General features: G+C 37.0%; 1 protein-coding gene and 1 pseudogene across 2 annotated transcripts in view; both read right to left on the bottom strand.

The window, feature by feature from the left end:
- Window positions 1–1,233: 1,233 nt before the first annotated feature.
- Window positions 1,234–9,217, bottom strand: LOC309656734 (lysophosphatidylcholine acyltransferase 2B pseudogene; annotated as a pseudogene). Its single transcript has 2 exons — window positions 9,210–9,217; window positions 1,234–7,487 (listed from the first exon to the last, which is right to left on the bottom strand). The product of its transcript is annotated as a lysophosphatidylcholine acyltransferase 2B pseudogene (transcript).
- Window positions 9,218–9,745: 528 nt separating this feature from the next.
- The window catches only part of EPHX4 (epoxide hydrolase 4), a 29,620-nt gene continuing 16,456 nt past the window's right edge, over window positions 9,746–22,909 (bottom strand). The window contains exons 4-7 of the mRNA XM_082477951.1: window positions 21,786–21,914; window positions 18,097–18,200; window positions 13,146–13,294; window positions 9,746–10,337 (exon numbers count right to left, since the gene is read on the bottom strand). Of these exons, the coding sequence (XP_082334077.1) occupies window positions 10,094–10,337; window positions 13,146–13,294; window positions 18,097–18,200; window positions 21,786–21,914 (626 nt within the window). The 3' untranslated portion in view covers window positions 9,746–10,093. The remainder of the gene's footprint in view (window positions 10,338–13,145; window positions 13,295–18,096; window positions 18,201–21,785; window positions 21,915–22,909) is intronic.

A 22,909-nucleotide genomic window follows, 5' to 3' on the forward strand; every position in this document is an offset into this window, starting at 1 on the left:
GGTAATCTGCTTTACTCAAAGTCTACTCATTCAAATATTAATCTCATCTAAAAAATGCCTTCACATCTAGAATAATGACTGACCAAGTATCTGGGTACCATGGCCTAGCCAAGTTGGTGTAAGTTTAGAAATACTCACTCTTATCCTCTTGTGTGTCTCTCCTTTACTCTCACACCACTATCACACTCACAGTATTTCTGACACCAAATGTGGGGGGGGTGGTTACACACACCTAGCAATTCTGTGACACCAGCTGGATGTCAGGCAATTTAACTCAATTCTGACAGTATCTATGTGGAGACAGCATCCGATCCAACAGGTTTAAGGCTTAGTCCCACAAGACTGCTCCCCTCCTTTGGTTGCCAATTGCAACTCCAGGTTGTTACTATGGTTCTAACCAATCAGCTATAAATATAAGGTTCCCACAGTACTATCCTTGGGTTCAATTAATTTGCTAGAGCAGCTCACAGAACTCAGGGGAACTGACTTACTTACTGTTTTTCTGTTTATTATAAAAGGACACGATAAAGGATACAAGTAAACATCCAGTCGAGAGAAGAAAAGGATTGGGTGGGCCAAAAGGTTTGTTCATTTTTTCCTGTAGGATGTCTCTAGTAGCGCTTAGTTGTCTTCATCATTTGAAACAATTTTGTTAGATTGTATGTGACAGCTGTCATATCAGCGTGCATTTAAAAAAAGACATCAAAATTGGTGAATTTTTGTGTAGCCATTTTAATATTGAAGATGGAAGAAAAAAAGCAACATTTTCAGCATATTATGCTTTATTATTTCAAGAAAGGTAAAAATGCAACTGAAACACAAAAAATTTGTGCAGTGTATGGAGAAGGTGCTGTGACTGATTGAACACATCAAAAGTGGTTTGTGGGGACTTCCCTGGTGGCACAGTGGTTAAGAATCCACCTGCCAATGCAGGGGACACGGGTATGAGCCCTAGTCTGGGAGGATCCCACATGCCGCGGAGCAACTAACCCGGTGTGCCACAACTACTGAGCCTGTGCTCTAGAACCCACAAGCCACAACTACTGAGCCCCCGTGCCACAACTACTGAAGCTCACGTGCCTAGAGCCCGTGCTCTGAAACAAGAGAAGCTGCAATGAGAAGCCCACACACTGCAATGAAGAGTAGCTCCCTCTAGACACAACTAGAGAAAGCCTACGCACAGCACTGAAGAACCAATGCAGCCAAAAATTAATTAATTAATTATTTTTTTAAAAAAAAGTGGTTTGCGAAGCTTCGTGCTGGAGATTTCTCACTGGATGATGCTCCATGGTCAGATAGACCAGTTGAAGTTGATAGTGATCAAATCGAGACATTAACTGAAAACAATCAACGTTATACCATGCGGGAGATAGCCGACACACTCAAAATATCCAAATCAAGCACTGAAAATCATTTGCACCACCTTGGTTATGTTCATCGCTTTGATGTTTGGTTTCCACATAAGTTAAGCGAATAAACCCTTCTTGACTGTATTTCCACATGTGATTCTCTACTGAAACATAACAAAAACGTTCCGTTTTTAAAACAAATTGTGATGGGCGATGAAAAGTGGATACTGTACAATATGTGGAACGGAAGAGATCGTGGGGCAAGCAAAATGAACCACCACTAACCACACTAAAGGCTGGTCTTCATACAAAAAAGGTGATGTGTATGTGGTGGGATTGAAAGGGAGTCCTCTATTATGAGCTCCTTCTGGAAAACCAAACAATTAATTCCAACAAGTACTGCTCCCAGTTAGACCAACTGAAAGCAGCACTCAATAAAAACATCCAGAATTAGTCAACAGAAAACGCATAATCTTCCATCAGGATAACCAAGACCGCATGTTTCCCTGATGATCAGGCAAAAACTGTTACAGCTTGGCTGGGAAGTTCTGATTCATCCACCCAATTCACCAGACATCGCACCTTCAGATTTCCATTTATTTCGGGCTTTACAAAATTCTCTTAATGGAAGAAATTTCAATTCCCTGGAAGACTGTAAAAGGCACCTGGAACAGTTCTTTGCTCAAAAAGATAAAAGTTTTGGGAAGATGGAATTATGAAGTTGCCAGAAAACTGGCAGAAGGTAGTGGAACAAAAGGGTGAATACGTTGTTCAATAAAGTTCTTGGTAAAAATGAAAAATATGTCTTTTATTTTTACTTAACAACCGAAGGTACTTTTTGGCCAACCCAATATGTACGAAGGGGCATGGAGTTTCCATGCCCTCTCCAGGTGTGCCACTCTCCCAGAACCTCCATGTGTTCACCAACCCAGAAGCTCTCCAAAATCCATACTTTGAAGATTTTTATGGAGGCTTCATCCTATAAGCATGACTGATCATTAACTCTATTTCCAGCCCCTCTAACCCTCTAGAGAATGGAGGGGTGAAGATTCCAAGCTTCTAATCATGAGTTGGTCTTTCTGGTGACCAGCCCCAATCCAGGAGCCCACCAAGAGGCATCTCATTAGAACAAAAGATGCTCCTATCACCCAAGAAATCCCAAGGGATTTAGAAACTTAGGAACGGGGATCAAAGACCAAATATTAGAACTAAGGATGATCCTAACGCTCTTATCACTTAGAAAATTACAAGGGTTTTAGGAACTCTGTGCCAGGAACTGGGGCAAAGGCCAATATATATTTTCTATTATTTCACAACATATATAATGAACCATCACAGTGTCAAAGTATGCATATTTAGATAATAAAAACGTAAAGAAACCCAGGAAGTGAAACTATAAAAGTCAGGAAAGCAGTTTAAATTTGGGAGGAAGAAAGAGGTTGTAATTATGCTTGGGGGCATAGAGGAATTTATAGGGTGGCTGGAAAAGTTTTAATGTCTTGAGCTGAGTTAGTTGCAACAGTGTTTATCTTAAAACAGATTATATTCATAATATATAATATACTTATGTAACAATTATTATTAGCTACAGATTTGTTTGGTATAGTTTTTAACTGTAAGCACTTTACAATAAAAAGGTTATTTTAAGTGTTACCTGTTACAGATAGAGAACTAATGGTTACCATAGGGGAGAGGGAAGGGGGTTGCAATTAGGGGTAGGGGATTAAGAGGTACACTATTATGTATAAAATAAGCTACAAGGATATACTGTACAACACAGGGAATATAGCCAATATTTTATAATGACTATAAATGGAGTATAACCTTTAAAAATTGTGAATCACTATATTGTACACTTGTAACATATAATATTGTACATCAACTATACTTCAATAAAAAAGTGTTATATATTAAAGAGGGTTTAAATAAAGCAGTGTTTAACATTTTGAGGTTAAAAGGTAGAGTATAATGAAGTAATGACCCTGACATTTTATATAGCTCACTATCTAATTAGAGATAATTTCAAACTTCAGTGAATATTTGAGTAATAGTACCGTTGTTTGAATGAAGATATATCTTGGTAACTATTTTTAAGTGAAAATCTCTTATTTAAATGAATAATTTCCATTACCTTTAAAAAGTCATTGTATTTGAATTACATATGCATGCATTATTATCATGGGACTATCAAGCTGGGGGGTTGTTACAGAATGAATTATTTGTGTCCTCCCAAAATTCATATGTGGAAACCTAATCCCCAATGTGATGGAATTTTGAGGTGGGGCCTTTAGGAGATGACCAGGTCTCAAGGGTGGAGTCCTCAAAAAAGGGATTAGTGCCCTTATAAATTAGACCCCAGGGAATTCCCTGGTGGTCCAGTGGTTAGGACTCTGCGCTTTCACTGCTAAGGGCGCAGGTTCGATCCCTGGTCGGGGAACTAAGATTCCACAAGCAGCACTGAGCAGCCAAAAATAAAAAATAAAAAAATATATAAATAAATAGAGACCCCAGAGAGCTCCCTCTGCCCTTTCTGCAAGGTAAGCCCACAGTGAGAAGACATCTATGAATTAGGAAGCAGGGTCTCACCAGACACTGAATCTGCCAGTGCATTGATCTTAGACCTTGCAGCCTCCAGAACTGTGAGAAATAAATTTTGGTTGTTTAAGCCACCCAATCTATGGTATTTTTGTTATATCAGCCTGAATGGACTACAACAATGGGCATTATGAAATATCACTTATCCATCTCCTTTTCTCAGATCAGAACTGCATGGAAATTATTTCAAAATAATATTTGATTTTTTTTCTTTCCCTTTCCTTAAGCTTTCTCCATCTGCTCACCTTTCTCCCACTCTTATCTCTTCTTCCTTTCTACTCTTTCAAAATACCAGGAAGCTAACTAATGACCTTTAAGCTTTAGGGGCCCCACTTGCACAAGCCCTTGCAAAGGTCTAGTAGGGTCCCTAGGAATGTGTCTACTTGGGTATGTTTTTTGTAAGGTCTGCATAAGTAAGAGATTTTGACTACAAGTGATCAAGACTCTCTTTCCCCTTAGTCATATACCCCCTCGTATCTGGTGGCATTGAGTGGCTGTAGGCATTTTGAGGATTCAGCCACAATGAAACTGAGTTGGGGATACAGTAGTTTGGGTTAGCAAGGCATATTTATTGGTTCAAAATCACTTCCACATCTAGATAAGTTGTTGCTCCCTGTCCTGGTGTAGGCTTCTAGGAATACTTCACTGATTCATCCTACAAGGTGACATGAAGGGGTAGGGCTCAAGGTCACATCACTATGTGAAGATGTCTTACAGCAAATGATGCTGGAAGTCCATGGATAGTGAAGGAGGTACACAACAGTAAGCAGAAGCCTCAGTTTTCATGGGTGCCTAGTCAGAACAAAAGAAATATTCTCAGTAATGCAAAACATTCGACTATAAATACAAACTTTTCCTTTTTGGTGAGAATCATATATAACAGAATTTATCAGAATTCCTGTATTTATAACCTATGTTTATTATATTAGCTTTCTTTTCTCATTTCTTTTCTCATGATTTCTTTTCCCATTCTAAATAATCACTTTTATACCTTAAAAATAAATAAATAAACGGCAGCTATGACATATGTAAGTGTTTCAACGGTATTCCCAATAGTATATCTTCTTGATGTTTATTTTTATTTTGTCTTGTACAATAAGAACATTTGGGCTACTTTGAGGAAGAGCAAGGAAGCATTTATGCAGCAGATCGTTTTTGGAGAGAATAATAATGGTAACAAAGTATTTATTTATTGCCAGTAGAGCTCTTAATGAGATATTTTCTCTGCAAAAATGAGGGCGAGATGGTGGGCTGTAATATTCCTCTGGCCTTAATTTAGCAAAAAGAAGGCCCTTTATTTTACTTCTTTATTTTTCTTACTTTAAGCAGAATAAAGGTACTAACTAGAACCATGCTGGGTGAACAAAGTTATAAGCAGATATCTTATTTTTCTACCTTTAGGCCACATTGAAACAAACATACTATCTGAAGAAGAAAATTAGGTACTATAAAATCAAATTGAAATATATATTCCTTAAGCACATTTTAAACATCATAATTAAGTGCCCAAGCCACTTAGAGTAAAAACTATTGTGTTTTTTCTCAAAGGATAATTTTTATTTCAATCATAGTTCCAACTTGGATGTTAACTTTCACCATTTTCAGGGCTGACTTTAACATCTGAATACGACCATCAAACCTGTACTTGTGGGACTTCCTTGGTGGTGCAGTGGTTAAGAATCCGCCTGCCAATGCAGGGGACACGGGTTCAAGCCCTGGTCCAGGAAGACCCCACATGCCGCGGAGCAACTAAGCCCGTGTGCCACAACTACTGAGCCTCCTCTCTAGAGCCCGTGAGCCACAACTACTGAGCCCACATGCCACAACTACTGAAGCCTGCGTGCCTAGAGCCTGTGCTCTGCAACAGGAGAAGCCACCGCAATGAGAAGCCCGCGCACCGCAGCGAAGAGTAGCCCCTGCTCGCCGCAACTAGAGAAACCCCGCGCGCAGCAACGAAGACCCAACGCAGCCAAAAACAAATAAATAAATAAATAAATTCATGAAAAAAAAAAAACAAAACCTGTACTTGTTGTGGTAATGAATATATATAGGCTGCCTGGAGGTCTAAGTATGAACTAAATAACTTGGCATATTCTGGATGCTCAGGGCAAAATTCTTAAAGGTCCTGTATGAAATGTACTGAGTTCTGTCCAGGTATCTCCCGAAAGAGTCTGGAAACATCAAGATTTGGCACTCCAAAAGCTGCCCGAAGTATAGCAGCTAACTCCTGTTCGGTTATGAAACCATCATCATCAAGATCAAAAAGCTTAAATGACATTTGCAGAATCTTTTCAGTGTTGGCAGGATTGCATAGGACAGTCAGACCTATCACATACTCTCTGAAGTCTATGCTGCCCGCATTATTCCTGTCAAAGAGGGCAAAAAGTTGTCTCAAGGGCTCTGAAATTGCGAGTTTCAAATAATTCGCCAACTCTGTAATTCCTATCTTCCCTCCTTTTGAGGCAACTGCAATTGCAGCATATTCATCCAAACACTGATGAATCATTATCCCAATCTAACTTTAATTTCTGGCTAATTTTTGTAAATTCAGCCAAACCGGCTTCCATGGGTAGTCGAAGGTTACCTGCAGAAATCATCAGTCTGCAATCTTCATAAGTGTGATCTGTCACAGGCACCCCAAGAGCATTGGCCATGATGGTCCTCACTGTATCGGCAAAAAGGATGGAGTCTTTTTTTTCTCGGTCATTTGGGATGTAAACAGGCATAAACTCAACTTCTACCCTGGTGAAGAGTTGACTCAGGGTCAATATACAGGTCTGGAAGCCTGTAAACCCCTGCCAGGTCCAGGTCACGGTGTCCAGGGTGTTTGGGTACCTGAGCAGCACTGGCTGCACAGGAACACCTGGAGCGAAGGCCCCTAGTTTAAAGGTGACCAGACAGCTGCGGTTGGTACACACTCCTTCCAAGAAAATCAGGATCTGTGGCCACTTCCTATCAGATGTCACTCTCCTCAGGATTTCCTCCCGGGTATTCTTCCTCGAATTGGGGTCATCTCAGGTCACAAGCACCGGCTGCGTTGACAGTAAGAATTTCCCAGCCACGGGGATACGCACATATTGACTCTCGGAGACCACCGAGGGGAGCCCTGCCACGACACAGGCGACTGCGTCAAAGAAACTGGAGTGCGGTGCTGCAACGAAGATGCGGGCCTCGTCTCGGGTTGCCTTTTTCCCTTTCCCTTTAACCAGGAACCCTGCTAAAAAAAAAGTCACCTGAAACAAGAACTTGAGGGTTGGTTGCACCAGTCTTCTTCTCCAACTCCTGGCGGGCTTGGTTGGTCGAGCACGACTGCCTATGGTGGAAAGCGCAGCCACGGGGCCAGAGGAAGATGAAGAGGACGGCGATGCAGGACACCCGCACCGGCACCAGCACAGCCCCCACGAGGACGATGTAGGCCCAGCGCCACGCGCTGATGTGCGTCTGCTGCATGAAGGGGTTGTCCACTGCCGGCGGGTACAGGGACTTGCTTGTGTCTTGGCTGAGGGCGGATTCCAACACCGCAGCCTCGGAGTCCGAGGTGGGCTGTGCCGTGAAGCCCACTATTCCTTAGTCTCAGGACGCCTGTAGCTTGGATCTGGGGGCGGCCCCCGGAGTGTATCCCTGCCCCATATTTAAGTGCTCTTTCCGTTCGCACATAATTAGAATTCTTTGAGGCAATTGTGGGTTAATAGAAAATGACATATTACCTTTAAAATCAGAAAAATAAAAAATGGTAAATGATGTAACAGGAGAATTAGAATCATATCAACAGCACAATCTTTTGCTTTTTGTAAATGGCCTCCTTTTGACATATATGCTTAATAAATTATTTTCACATAATTTCTGAAATTGACATTAAGCATATTTATATACCTACTAAGGATGAATTAAATAGATGAATATTTATTAATCACAATTTTTAAATTTAAATGCCATTACCAGTTAAGTTTACTTACAGTGAGATGCTTTGGCAGTTGGTAAGTCAAATTCATTTACTCTTCCTACAAATGGATCTCTTTATGCTAAGAGGTCTAACTGATGGCAACCTTGAGCCTTTATATCTGTTACAAGTACTCTTCTACATCCACTGAAAATTAGAATACATCCATTGTCATAGGCCAGGATTACCCGTGGCACGTTTTGACGCATATTGTTAATATTTGTCCAGATGAACTGGTCAGCATTCCAAACTGACATAAGTAACAACAACGAGAAATCTTAAAATTACCTTTGTCAGAAACACGTTTTCATTAAAATAAGTCAGGATTAGTTCATTGCGTCACCACACACGGTCAATAAAGTCTTGTTCCTTCCTTTGTTGCTGCCCTTTGAAAATGATCAAGAGGGAAGCATAATTAAAGTTGGTGTGAACCAGGCTCTCTGCTAAACCTTGTAGCATTTGCTGTATCAAATATTCCTGTTTGCTAATTGCTAATTTAAATTCCTCCAGAATTAAAAGTCAAATTGTAAGTTTCTGAAAGATGTATCTAATTATTGGAACACACCAGGTTACCCATAAAACAGAAAGAGCAGTGTGGATACCAAAGCCGGTTAAACAGAATGTGATCTAAGTGGAAAGATTATGGGCTTTACAACCAGATGGATCTAGGTCAGATCCTGCTTCCAACCCTTGTACTGTGGGCATTGGCCAATCTCATTTTCACATCTGTAAAGTGGTGATACTCCCTGCCTTGCGATGTTATAAGGCACAAGTACTCCCTACCTTGAGATGTTATGAGGCACAAGTACAATGTACATAGAAAACTGAGCTTTTATTGGTAAATACACGTTGCTAGGATACAATGATGAGAATTCTTAGGGACATTCCACTTTCTTCTGTCACTATCAGAACTATGCTTAGTGAGGGAAACATTCCTTTCACCAGCTTAGTCTTATTTGGGAACACAGTTGTAGTCTCTAAGGAGCCATGATTTGGCAATGTTACTGGTTGTCTCCCATACCAGATGAGAGCAACCCAACAGAATGAGTAGTAATCCCTTGAGTTGGTCTCATCCTCTATCCTGTAATTCTTCCTGCCATTTTTTTTTTTTTTTTTTTTTTGGCCACACCGTGCGGCTTGTGGGATCTTAGTTCCCTGACCAGGGATTGAACCCGGGCCCAGCAGTGAAAGGGCCGAGTCCTAACCACTGGACTGCCAGGGAGTTCCCTTCCCACTCTTATCTGTAAGGCTCATTAATACTTTTGAACCCTTGTTTAATTTAACTGCATTCTGTGTATGGTTCTTAATGGAAAGATCAACATTACCATGTCATCTTTCTTTCATATTTCCCACACAGTGCCTAGCAGTGTATCAAATATATTATTTATTCATTTAGCAAATATTTGAGTTCCCACAATGAGTCAGGCTCTTATTCTAGATGCTGGATATATGTCATTTAATAAAGCAAAAATCTCTGCCCTGTGGAGCTTAGATTCTAGTGCACATAGGAAGTACAGTATTCAATCCTTGTTGCATTAAATGGGGCAAAAGGACATTTTGATCTTTTTTCTAAATCTCTCACCAATTTAGCTGAAGAATTAAGGCAAGTAATTTAATGGATGTGCTTCCCTACAATGTTTAATAAATATATATGTATATATAGAATCTTCATATCCTCTTTTGTTACTCTTCCCAGTGTAAGTAGTATGTATGGCCTATTTTAAGATGCACATTAATCTTGTCATATCTGCCTTCAAACTAATAAATATACTATAAATCCAAGAGATTTGATAATAGAATTTTTTAACGGTTAAAAAATAGTAAAAAGAACTTTGGAACAATAAAATAAAAATTTATACCATTGCAGTTTTGCCTTTTAATATGGCACAGCTAATCTTTAATATACATTTGTAAAAGGCACCATATATTAACAGGGTAAAGAACGCGAAAAACCAAAACTGAGCCACTTTCTCCAACTTCCTTTTTGTACAAGTGTGTACATTTTAAGGCAGATGCTTTTCTGTGCAAAATACAACAAGAAAAAAACCAACATTATGTTACAAGTTCACACATTCTCAGATTTTTTTCGATGTCATTTGTCAGGATATTTATTTATGATAAAGCATATTAAAACAATTTTTCCTAATGAAGCTTAAAGAAGTTGATGAACAATTTTTAAAAATTATTTAGAGATTTCATTACAGACTCGTCACAGAAAAAGCCAGTCTTTTCTCCTTGTTTCTTCTTTTAGAAATGTCCATATCAATTTGTTCACTATGTCAGGTTGTTCTTGCTGGAGCCCGTGACTGGCTTCTGACAAAATAGTTAGCCTGAAATAGTTCTTAACGTAAACCTTTGTGCCTTCAGCCATCTCAGCCTCCATAAATGCATCTTTCTCTCCCCACAGTAGTAGTGTTGGAGTGATCACCATGTGATGTTTGAGAGGCAGGCAGCTATAAAAACAAAACACGTGGGCTTGAGACTCACTGTAAACATTAAAATAACATTCCCCCAAAATGTTTCTTTAGGCCACACATTTTTAAGGAGGACAATATCACCACCAAAGGGATGAAAATTTGTTCTTGGGAGAGTGAAAAAAAAATTATGCTTTTTATATATAAACCATGAGTATACACACAGTACATAAACAGGTATTAAAATTTCGTGGGGTGGGGGGCAATTAGGAAAAAAAAATGCCTAAAAAGACTCTGAAGGGAGGTGATGACGAAAAAAATGGTTGAGAAACACTGCATTAGGCAATCAATCTGTACAATAAAAAATTTAGGGCTTCCCTGGTGGCGCAGTGGTTGAGAATCTGCCTGCCAATGCAGGGGACACGGGTTCGAGCCCTGGTCTGGGAAGATCCCACATGCCGCGGAGCAACTACGCCCGTGAGCCACAACTACTGAGCCTGCGTGTCTGGAACCTGTGCTCCGCAGCAAGAGAGGCCGCGACAGTGAGAGGCCCACGCACCGCGATGAAGAGTGGCCCCCGCTTGCTGCAACTAGAGAAAGCCCTCGCACAGAAACGAAGACCCAACACAGCCAAAAATAAATAAATTAATTAATTAATTAAAAAAAAAATTTAATGGTCTATTTAAGAAAGGGCCAGATAAAAGTTTTAATTGGATCAGCCCTGCAAAACTTATAATGCAGGCTATAAATTAAATATGAAATTCATCACTATGAAGAATAGTTTGCTTCAAAAATATACCAGAATTTCTGAATAGTGTGTTGAAAGGGAGCTTTAAACAGTGTTACTGTTTAAATGTATTTCAATTGTTTGTTGGATAATCTAATGCATTTTATGTGAAAATTGGAACTGAAAAGTCAGAAAATATATACGGAATGAGCCTTAATACTATGTGATACTATACTTCGCAAGAAGATTCTTTTTAAAAATAAAGTTCTTATTATGTGTTTTTTAAATACAGAAAAGTATAAAGAATAAAATCATGCATAATTCCATCATTAAAAAATGGTCATTTTCTATGCATATCGTTGAAACCGTTAAGTACAATGCAGTAAATATACACAGTTTATACACAGTATACACATGCAAATTTCATATTAAATTATAATAACTTTCTTGTTTCATATAGTTTTTCAAAAATAATTGTAAAACATACTATTTTATGGCATAATAACCCATAAATAACTGTTCCTGTATAATTGAATATTTAGATTATAACATCACTTAAAAGAAGGGGATGTTTTAAGTGATGCTACAATGAGCATTTTGTGCCCAAATCTTCGTTGGCATTTCAGATAACTTCTCTGGGTTAGAGCCCTGGAAGTGGAATTCCTGAGCTGAAGAGGATACATATTTGTAAAGCTTTTGACAACTTCTGCTAAGCTGTTTTTCAGAAAGGTGGGATGGTATTAATTACACCCCTGTTAACTAAGAATGAGAAGGAACATCTAACTAGACACTCTCTAGCACTGAATGACATTTTCGCTAGTTACAAAAAAGCTTGACTTGTGGCTACTTGGGGTTGATAAGATGCTGCTGGAATGTGAAGGATATCACATATGTCCACCAAGGTCTTAACTTTTGATTCCCATGCAAGTGGCCATCATTTGGTTGTAATGCTCCTAAAAATTAAGTTCTTGGTGAATGGGTAAACTGATATAAAAATATATCTATACTTAATTATTGATACATGGATTGCTATACAAACTTGCAAGTCACAAATTCTGGAGCTCATAAAGTGTTCCAAAACAAAACATTTTCTGATAGTTACCTGCATATTTAACAACATGTGAGCATGTAATAGTTGAATCAGTAAGGAAAGGGGACTATTAGTCCCTATTAAAAGGACTATTAGTGAAAAAGTAAAGAGGAGTATAAATTCTTCACCAGATCGAATTGAGGGTAAAAGGGAGGAGTTTTCAGAAAATTAAAAGAAAAGCATATTCTCTGGTCCTGAGGTTTCAAACTGTTAAATTTCACATGAAATGTAAGTTACAGATAAAACAAATTATGTACAGATAGGTGACTGTAGTTAATACTGTATTACATATTTGAAAGTTGCTAAGAGAGTAGATTTTAAAAGTTCTCATCACAAGAAAAAGAATTGTAACTATGTATGGTGACAGATGATTACTAGACTTACTGTGGTGATTATTTTGCAATACATACAAATATCAAATCATTATGTTGTACACCTGAAACCAATATAATGTTATATGTCAATTATACTACAGTATAAATAAATAAAGAAAGAAAGAAAACAAAGAAAAACATTAAATATTTTAAGAGAGTAGGTTTTAGTATATTAAGCTAAAGAACTTAATGGAAAATACTTAATAAAATAATTCTCATGAAAAATAATCAGTAAATATAGTTCTGAAGAACCTAAGGGCAGGATAGGAATAAAGACGCAGATGTAGAGAATGGACTTGAGGACACGGGGAGGGGGAAGGGTAAGCTGGGACGAAGTGAGAGAGTGGCATGGACATATATGCACTACCAAATGTAAAATAGATAGCTAGTGGGAAGCAGCTGCATAGCACAGGGAGATCAGCTCGGTGCTTTGTGACCACCTAGAGGGATGGGATAGGGAGGGTGGGAGGCAGATGCAAGAGGGAGGAGATATGGGGATATATGTATACATATAGCTGATTCACTTTGTTATATAGCAGAAACTAACACACCATTGTAATGCCATTATACTCCAATAAAGATGTTAACAAAAATCAAATATTGGCTCTGTATGGAATGAATATTTTGTTTAGTTAAAAAGAACAAATTATACTGACCTGAAGATATTTCGGTAATGGTTAATTGGACCACTTAATGCTCCAGGCTGAGAAAAAACATAAATATAAGCTTCAAGATCTTCTGCTGTTAACTGACATCCTTTTCTTCCAATGCTAGTGCTGTGACTAGTAAACAGATGTTTCAAAGCCTGATAAGTGAGAAGAGAATAATTAGAACTTTTCAGTTACCTAATAGTAACTAAATATTTGGCTTTTGAAAGAGAATAATGGTCAGTGTGCAGTGATAGCTCCCAGTTTCTGCTCTAGCCAGGTTGGAGACCTCATTGTTTACAAGCACATTTTATATATTTCTGCTTTCCTGGCTTTATTTCTGATATTATTCCCTTTTAATCCCCCATGGACACTTCATCCTTATGAAAAGTATCCTGTCTTCTTGGTGTCTCTTCACATTCTACAAGGCTGAGCTCAAGTACTATCCCTGCTCTAAAGCCTGATATTCCAGTTAACAATAGTTTATCTATTTACTGACAACCAATCCACCCCCTTCCCCAAATTGTTTGAACTTCTTTTGATCACAACCTAGAGTAACAAACACATTTTACATCATGATCCAGTTCATATCTCTACATATATATTTCTGAAACAAAAGTTTAAAGAAATAGTCCTTACACTTATTACATCATGTAATAAGTGATACATAAATAAGTGATAAAACTGATATTTTCAATTCTGTTCTACTTTATTTTTAAAAATTCAAATTGCAAGCCACTTTACTAAATTGCAAAACTTATTTCATGACTCACTAATGGGTCCCCACCTACAATTTGAAAAATACTGCTCTGTACCAGCATTTCTCAAAGTGTGTCTCTAAACCACCTGAATCAGAATTATTGGGATTCTTGTTTAAAATTAGATCCCTCAACCCCAAAACACCCTTGCAAAAATATGAAATGACATGTGCAGGAGGCGATTCATTGAAACATTATTTGTAATAGAAAAAGAATGGAGGACTTCCCTGGCAGTCCAGTGGTTCAGACTCCGTGCTTCCTCTGCAGGGGGTGCAGGTTCGATACCTGCTTGGGGAAATAGGATCCCTCATGCCCCGTGGTGTGGCACAGCCAAAAAATTTTTTTTAATTAAGAAAAAAAAAAAGAATGGAAACAAATGTCTATGGGGGGTTGGATGAATAAACTATGGTATAGATACAAGATGGTGAATTATGTGTTCTTAGTACTCTAAGAGAAGATGGAGATAATCTCTATACTGATGATGGAGTCATCTGCAGGGTATATTGTTAAGTGGAAAAAAAGCAAGGGTAGAAATAGTGTTTATAGTATGTTATATTTTGTGTGAGAAGGAAAAGACAAATATATACATATTTGTTTATATTTTTAAAAAGAAACAATAAAAAGAGGAAACAAAACTAACCAAAATGGTTTTCGATGGGAGACAGAAGAAATAGGATGGAGACAGAGAAACAGAGGAAACAGAGACAAGTGAGACTTCTCTGAATGTACCTTGTTTTAGAGTTTTGACTTAGAACCATATAATGTTTTATATAAAGTCATAGAAGTTAAGTGAAAACTCTGTTGTCTTAAATTTGCTTTGGAAATGTGAATAAGAACTCATAATTTTTTTCTGTCTAAAAAATATGTATGTCTACATTCTGTCCAATGGAAAGATCTAGAAGCAATGAAAACTCAGTAACAATGATCACCCTGACACCCAAACTGTGGTCTCTAAATACCATTTCCTACTAATAGGAGCCAGAGTTCCTTCAATAAATGACTGATTCCAGATCTGGAACAGGAAAAAAAAGATGAACTTAGGACATTAAGGAAGCAAGCTATCACTGACTAAAGGGCTCCTGTGTCAAGATGACATAGGAGCCAACCTGAAGGAGTTCACACTTGCAACAATTTGGGCATCAAAGAGAATAATGACTGTAATCAATTGATAAATATCAAATATATTTTTAAAAATCATGAGCTCATAATGATATAAAAAAAAAAACCCTCAATGGTTATCAATGTTGGTTTCTAGGGCACCAATTCATTACTCTGGAAGTTGTTTATAAAGGGAAATAATGAAGCATTTGTCCTGCCATTCTTGTGGGAACTGTATTTCAGAATAACCAAATATAGATGTGGAAATTCTTCTTTATACAAGAGTTCCAGTTAATAAAAGCAGAAAGAATAATATTGGGTTGGCCAAAAAGTTCGTTCAGTTTTTTTCCATAAGATGGCTCTAGTAGCACTTAGTTGTCTTTAACTTTATTCAAAACAATTTTGTTATATTGTATTGTGACTGCTGTCATACTAGCGTGCATTTAAAAAAAAACTTATCAAAACTGGTGAATTTTTGTGTAGCCATTTTAATATTGAAGATGAAGAAAAAAAGCAACATTTTCGGCATATTATGTTTTATTATTCCAAGAAAGGTAAAAACGCAACTGAAACGCAAAAAAAGATTTGTGTAGTGTATGGAGAAGGTGCTGTGACTGATCAAACGTGTCAAAAGTGGTTTGAGAAGTTTCGTGTTGGAGATTTCTCGCTGGACGATGCTCCACGGTCAGGTAGACCAGTTGAAGTTGATAGAGATCAAATCCAGACATTAACTGAGAACAATCAACATTATACCATGCGGGAGATAGCCGACATACTCAAAATATCCTAATCAAGCGTTGAAAATCATTTGCACCACCTTGGTTATGTGAATCGCTTTGATGTTTGGGTTCCACATAAGTTAGGCGAAAAAAAACCTTCTTGACCATATTGCTGCATGCGATTCTCTACGGGAACGTAACAAAAATGTTGCGTTTTTAAAACAAATTGTGACGGGCGATGAAAAGTGGATACTGTACAATAATGTGGAATGGAAGAGACCAAAGGCTGGTCTTCATCCAAAGAAGGTGATGTTGTGTATATGGTGGGACTGAAAGGGAGTCCTGTATTATGAGCTCCTTCTGGAAAACAAAACGATTAATTCCAGCAAGTACTGCTCCCAATTAGACCAACTGAAAGTGGCACTCAACAAAAAGCATCCGGAATTACTCAACAGAAAACACATAATCTTCCATCAGGATAACCAGGCAAAAACTGTTACAGCTTGGCTGGGAAGTTCTGATTCATCCGCCATATTCACCAGACACTGCACCTTCAGAGTTCCATTTATTTCGGTCTTTACAAAGTTCTCTTAATGGAAAAAATTTCAATACCCTGGAAGACTGTAAAAGGCACCTGGAACAGTTCTTTGCTCAAAAGGATAAAAAGTTTTGGGAAGATGGAATTTTGAAGTTGCCTGAAAAATGGCAGAAGGTAGTGGAACCAAAGGGTTCAATAAAGCTCTTGGTGAAAATGAAAAACGTGTCTTTTATTTTTACTTAAAAACCAAAGGAACTTTTTAGGCATCCCAATAGAACTAAAAAATCACTGTTTTCTAAAGAAATAATGAACCTAGGCAGTGACGATCAAGGTATGCTAAAATTATTTGGTGAAAGGTTGGTTGTTACGTAATTTGGATAGGCTGACAATTTGTGAGCCCACTGGTTAGTTTAGCATTACTAAAACTGGGGCAACTAGGCATTATGTGCTTCCCTGATGTGATGCATTAGGAAATACACAGAACCACCTATAAAATATTCTTGTCAAATTAAATCTCAGTCTAATCAAGCCTCTAGATCAGTAGCACCTATGAAGTAGGAAAGACAAGGGTTAGCAGAACTAGTTAAATAACACCATGATGAAGCAGTCAGTCAAATCCAAAATGTGGACCATTCCTCAGGGCAAATGAACAAATTTCTTCTTAAAAAAGTGACGGTAAAAAACAAAAAAAAAAACCGTTTAAGATTTTAAAAGACGTAACAACCAAATACAACATGTAGACCTTGTTTGGTTCCTGATTCAAACAAATAAAGTGTATAAAGACAGTTGAGACAATTAAGAGAATTTGAATGGGCATTAAATGATTTTAACAAGTTGTTCATTTTGTTAGGTTTGATAATGGCATTGGAGTTATGTTCTTTTTAAAAAAAAGTCCTTATTGTCAGAGGTACATGCAGAAGTATTTCCAGGTAAAATAATATTATGTCTTTTTTTAACCTCCCTAAATATTTAACACCATGTTGGACAAACAAGAAGCAACTAATTAACTTTGAAGAAATAGGTACTACATATGACTCCTGGTGTCAGTGTATATGGTATACCAATACCTGCAGGCTTAATTTTGTTTTGGGGTTTTGTTTACTCCCAAGGGCTTCCACTTCTGCTGTTGTCAAAGTCTCTTACCTGGCATTCATATTCCTTCATCTCCCCATGGAATGCTCTCTAGAGAGAGGTACGCCTGTAGGGGAACAGGCTTTCAGAAAAAATTGAATAGAGACTGTAAAAATAAGTGCGCCTATAGATGAAGCCTTAGAAACATTTATTAAGTTTTAGCATTTGTCTGTTTTTCTTTTCCGTTTTTTTTTTTTTTTTTTTTTTTTTGGCAGCACTGAAAGGCTTTTGGGATCTTAGTTCCCCGACCAGGGATTGAACCCGTATCCCCTGCAGTGGAAGGGTGGAGTCCTAACCACCTGGACCACCAGGGAATTCCCTGTTTTTCTTTCTTAAAGATGGATTTTAATTTAAAATGTTTCTCATTAACATTATTTGTTTGACTTATTTTTTTGCATAGGAGGAAATGCCTAACAGTGCCTAACACATAACAGATGTACAATAAATGATTATTTAAAATAAATCAGAACAACATAAGCAGGACCGGTTTTCTTGGGTTTTTTGTTTGTTTTTAGTGTTTCAGTCTATGTTTTATTTTTGACCTCCTAATTTTGTCATCCTTTTGGGCACCAGTCTTTCTTTTTTTAATTGAGGTATAATTGACATATAACGTTATATTGGTTTCAAGTGTACAACATACTGATTCAATATTTGTATACACTGCAAAATGATCACAGACAATAAGTCTGTAACATCCATCACCATGTTTGACTTACCTTGAAATCATTTATGGAAAACATAAATTCTGGGAACCATGGTATTTGGAAGAAATAATAATAGCTGGATTTGAACAGCTGAGCAGGGTGTCGTAGAATATATTCTGAAATTAAAAAACCATGTTAGACCTTATCCAAGGGGTATGAATTACTTACTATTGAAATAACTTCTTTTGAAGACAATTTCACCTTTGAGATGATCCCATAAAAGAATCTACAAATAAGGCTTCTGTATATTTCTCTTTGGAACAATTTCTATGTTCTTATATTTCATTTTGGATATTTTTGGTATTTTAAATACTTAAAGCACTTTAAATAAAAAGAAAGTTCCACTTTATGAAGTGTTGACTCAGAAAGGAACAGGAAACCCAAAACAACACTCCCTTTTCTCCAAGGTCATTATCAGTGACCAAACACTTTTCCTAAGGATACATGGGGAAGTAATTTTCCCTTGTTGAAAAGATTTTCCTTACAGGCTGATTTGAATATCTTATTCATTTGGCCTCAACAGAAACTAAAGCCTTTCCTTTAAATTCATTCATGTATTGAGAAAATGCATCCATTCAATGAATCTTTGAATATCTACTGTGTGTGAGGGGATTTAGCAGTGAACAAGAGAAAAGAGGTTCTCATTCATAAGGAACTTACATAATAAATAAGTAATGAATACTTAAAAGATCATTTTCGTTAGCAAAAATACCATAAAGAAAATAAAACAAGGTAATCTGATTGAAAGTAATGGTTGGGTGGTGTCGAGGGACTATCCTTTAGTAAAGGTGGTGGAACAGGTTTCTCTGGGGATGTGGGATGAGCCTTGAATGCAAAGATCTAGGAAGAGCATCAAGAACAGAAAGTAGGTACTGGGCTTGGCACATTCAAGAAGCAGAAAGAAGGCCAGTGTGGCTGATATGTAGTGAATGAGGAGGGGGAGATGGTATGAGATGAGTTTTAGAAAGAAAAGCAGAAACCCAGTCAGGTAAGGTCAGAATGATAAAGATTTTAAGTGTTTTGGGAAGACACTGAAGTTTTAAACTAGGGAGTAATGTGATCATACATATTAAATGTACCTATTTGTTGTGTATTGTGTACTATACTTTTATTTTCCTTGCTATAGAGGTGATTTTTTTTTTCTTATTTCTAATTGTATAACTGTACTCAACATGGTTGGAGTTTTTAGAATTATAATTCTCAGGTAAGTGGAGCACTGTTATGCTATACTTTTTGTAAAGTCATCATCAAATAAGATTTATTCAGCTCTGCATTAAGAGATATCAATACAGTTAAGGGAAAATATAGTCATATTACTTGAAGACTTCATATTGACCTGACCAGGGTTGAACCTATTATTGATAAGATAGTTCCAGAAATATCCAAGTATTTTCTTACTGAACTGACCAATTACAGTTTGTCCATATAGCAGCACCAACAAAATAACATTTACTGTAGGGTCCTGATCAATTGAACAAGCATGTAGCACAACTTCTATTGCCTAATGCAACTGAGAGAAATATGATGAACCTCAGTTTGATATTTGAATCCTAAGCAGCCATGCTATTACTTCAACTGAGATAGGACAATTGGATATGTATCTAAAATTTAACTTTTATACTTATACAGTATTTATGTAGTCATGTTCCCTTTCTCCCTCACCTACTTTAATTTTGAGGAAGAAATAAAAATATGTTTTTCTGAATTTTTTGTTCGCTGGAGGGCTACTGTGGGTCATGACAGTACTGAACCTTAGAAAATTTGACAAGGTTAGTTTAAGAGGACAAAATTATAATTTTTTTTAAAACCAAATAAAAATGTGCCTAGCCATTGTTCACAGGTTTTTTTGTTTGTTTATTTGTTTTTAATCACTCTTAAGATTAAGGGTTCTCTTTATAGCAGAGGTTCTCAAAACATAGTCCATGTGGACCCCTGGGGATCCTTAAGACCCTTTTAAAGGATACAGATGGTCAAATTATTTCAAAACAATACAATTAGCTTTTCTCATTTTGCCGACATTTGCACAGATGGTACAAAGGCAATAGTAGATAAAGCCACTGCTGCCTGAGCACAAATCAAGGCGGTGGCACTAAACAATACCAGCAGTCATTGTATTCTTCACCACCACACACTTGCTGTAAACAAACAAGTACATAAATACATAAAATTAAGTGGCGGTTTCACTTAAGACTGTCTTTGATGAAATAACAAAGATTATTAATTTTATTAAATTTCTACCTTTTTGTATACGTCTTTTTAACATTGTGATGAAACAGAAAATAAGGCAGTTCTGTTGAACACCCAAATACAATGATTGTCTCGAGGAAAAGCACTTCTGTAATTGTCTGATAAGTTGAATTAGCTGCATTTTTAATGGAACACCATTTTTACTTGAGAGAATGACTAACAAACTATCATCAGTCAGATTGGGTATTTAACAGATAGTCTCTTGAAAATGAACAAAGTGAGCCTGTCACTTGAGGGAAAACAATCAACAGTGTTTGTTGTCAATGATAAAGTTCAAGCTTTCAAATGAAAATTAGAATTTTGGAAACTTGTGTCTGCTACTGTGAGCTTGACAGCTTTGCAAAGGGTTTTTTGATGAAATTGGGGTGGTATTAATGAACACGATTTGATAGCATATAATGAAATGTGTCAACTTATGGAAGATCTGCAAAACTCAATGAACCAATATCTTCCAATGCGTGATGATTGCAAAATCATGCATAGGTAGAAAAAATCCATTCAAAGTGCTAGAGAGACCAATGGATTTTAATGTAACAGAGTACAAAAAGTTCATTAATATGACATCAGATTCCACATTGTTACTAACCTTTAAGAAATAACTAATTTTTGAGTTTGGTGTAGTATTAAAGGAGAAAATCCACAGTTACTTGACAAGACTGTTAAAATACTCCTCCTTTTTCCAATTACAAATCTGTGTGAGGCCAGATTTCTTCATATACTTCAATTCAAACATTTGCAACAGATTGAATATAGAAGCAGATATGAGAATCCAGCTGTCGTCTATTAAGCCAAAAATTAAAGAGGTTTGCAAAAAAATGTAAAACAATGACACTCCTCTCACTAAAATTTTGTTTTGGAAGATGTAGTTAGTTTTCAGTAAAATGTTTATGCTAATATGTACTGGATTAATTATTTTTTAAAAATGAATTAATACATAAACATTTAAAAAATTCTCATTTTTAATTTCCAATACAGTGAATGTTTATGGATATAACCCATATAAACAAATGCTCAATGGGCTCTTTAATAATTTTTAAGAGTATAAAGGAGACCAAAAATGTGAGAACTGCTGCTTTAAAGAATGCTGCCATTCCTGACAGCCAAAGGAGTCAGGCAAGAGGAAAATTTATTTCCAGGCTGTCAAGATTCATTACTGTCAAAGTAATGTTACTGCATTTTCCCTTTAACTCTTTAACTCTCCCTAATTTAGCAGTAAAATGTTTTCTAAAAAGAAATAAAATTATGCAAGCAAATATAAAGCAACACTTCCTGTGACTCTTCAGGAATATTTAAAGCCAAGATAGCTGACATTATCATGTGCTAATATCATATTTTAGTCATTTAATTTTAAAAATATTATGTTAATCAACTTTTGCTGTTTTTAATCCAACGTGTCAGTGACAATAGTGAGTTGTCACGCTATCAAAGATGTCTTAAAGGAAATTTAAACTCACCTGTAAATACATTTGGATGAGGGAAGTTAATAACAATAAGCTTCATCACCATTTCAGGATAACAGATGGCAATTAGCCAAGCAATCATGCCTCCCCAGTCATGGCCAATAAGAACACATTTGCTATACCCTGTAATTGAGAAATGAATGTTGGCATCATTAAAAAGAAACAGGTGGGTGCATCATTACCGCACATAAAATAGGTATGCTTCTAAAACTAATCTTTCTACTCTCCTACCCTAATATGCACTTTGTGCAGACATTGAGTTTGGTGCTTCCAAAACCCTGTATGTCTGAATCACCTAGGGTAGCTTTTCAGAAAATTTAGATGCCCAGGATCCATTATAGACCTCAGAATCTCTCTTGGGAATTTATACTTATAAAAAAAAAAAAAAAAAAAAGTCAGAAATAGTTCAGCTCTGGTCACATAAACCTGAGTTTGGAAAACCATGGTAAAGACTACACATAATTAGGTCATAAGCAAGATTACATTATTGATTTAACTGGAAAATTGCATGATGACAAATTTAGGCCAAATCTGACTGAATTACCACAAAATGTGAAAGAAATATGGCTATCGGAAATCAGTGTCTCTGAGTCTATTTTACTGTAATCACAGTAAATTACAACACTGCATTGACACCCCCAGACCTCATGCATTTTTCCCCTCTAAGAATATTGACCTGATCTACGCTCTCATTAGATTGTTGTAGAAAAGGGTCTTTAATTTGATTTCATGGGTTACTCACTATACTGGCTCTGTTAACATAACGATGGTAGCAGCTGGGTTTTAGTCAAAAGGGATGTAGTGTATTAGATTATTGTTAAAAAATATTTACTCCTCCCCTCTCCCCACTGCCATAGAGGTAGTATACTTCACCGCTCCCCCCTCTTTTATTAATAAATTTATTTATTTATTATTTATTTTTGGCTGTGTTGGGTCTTCGTTGCTGTGCGCAGGCTTTCTCTAGTTGCGGTGAGCAGAGACTACTCTTTGTTGTGGTGCGCGGGCTTCTCATTGCGGTGGCTTCTCTTGTTGCGGAGTACGGGCTCTAGGCACTCGGGTTTCAGTAGTTGTGGCACGTGGGCTCAGTAGTTGTCACACTCAGGCTCAGTAGTTGTGGC

The sequence above is a fragment of the Balaenoptera physalus genome (assembly GCF_965194825.1).
Source record: "Balaenoptera physalus genome assembly, chromosome: 1".
NCBI classification, from domain to species: Eukaryota; Metazoa; Chordata; class Mammalia; order Artiodactyla; family Balaenopteridae; genus Balaenoptera; species Balaenoptera physalus.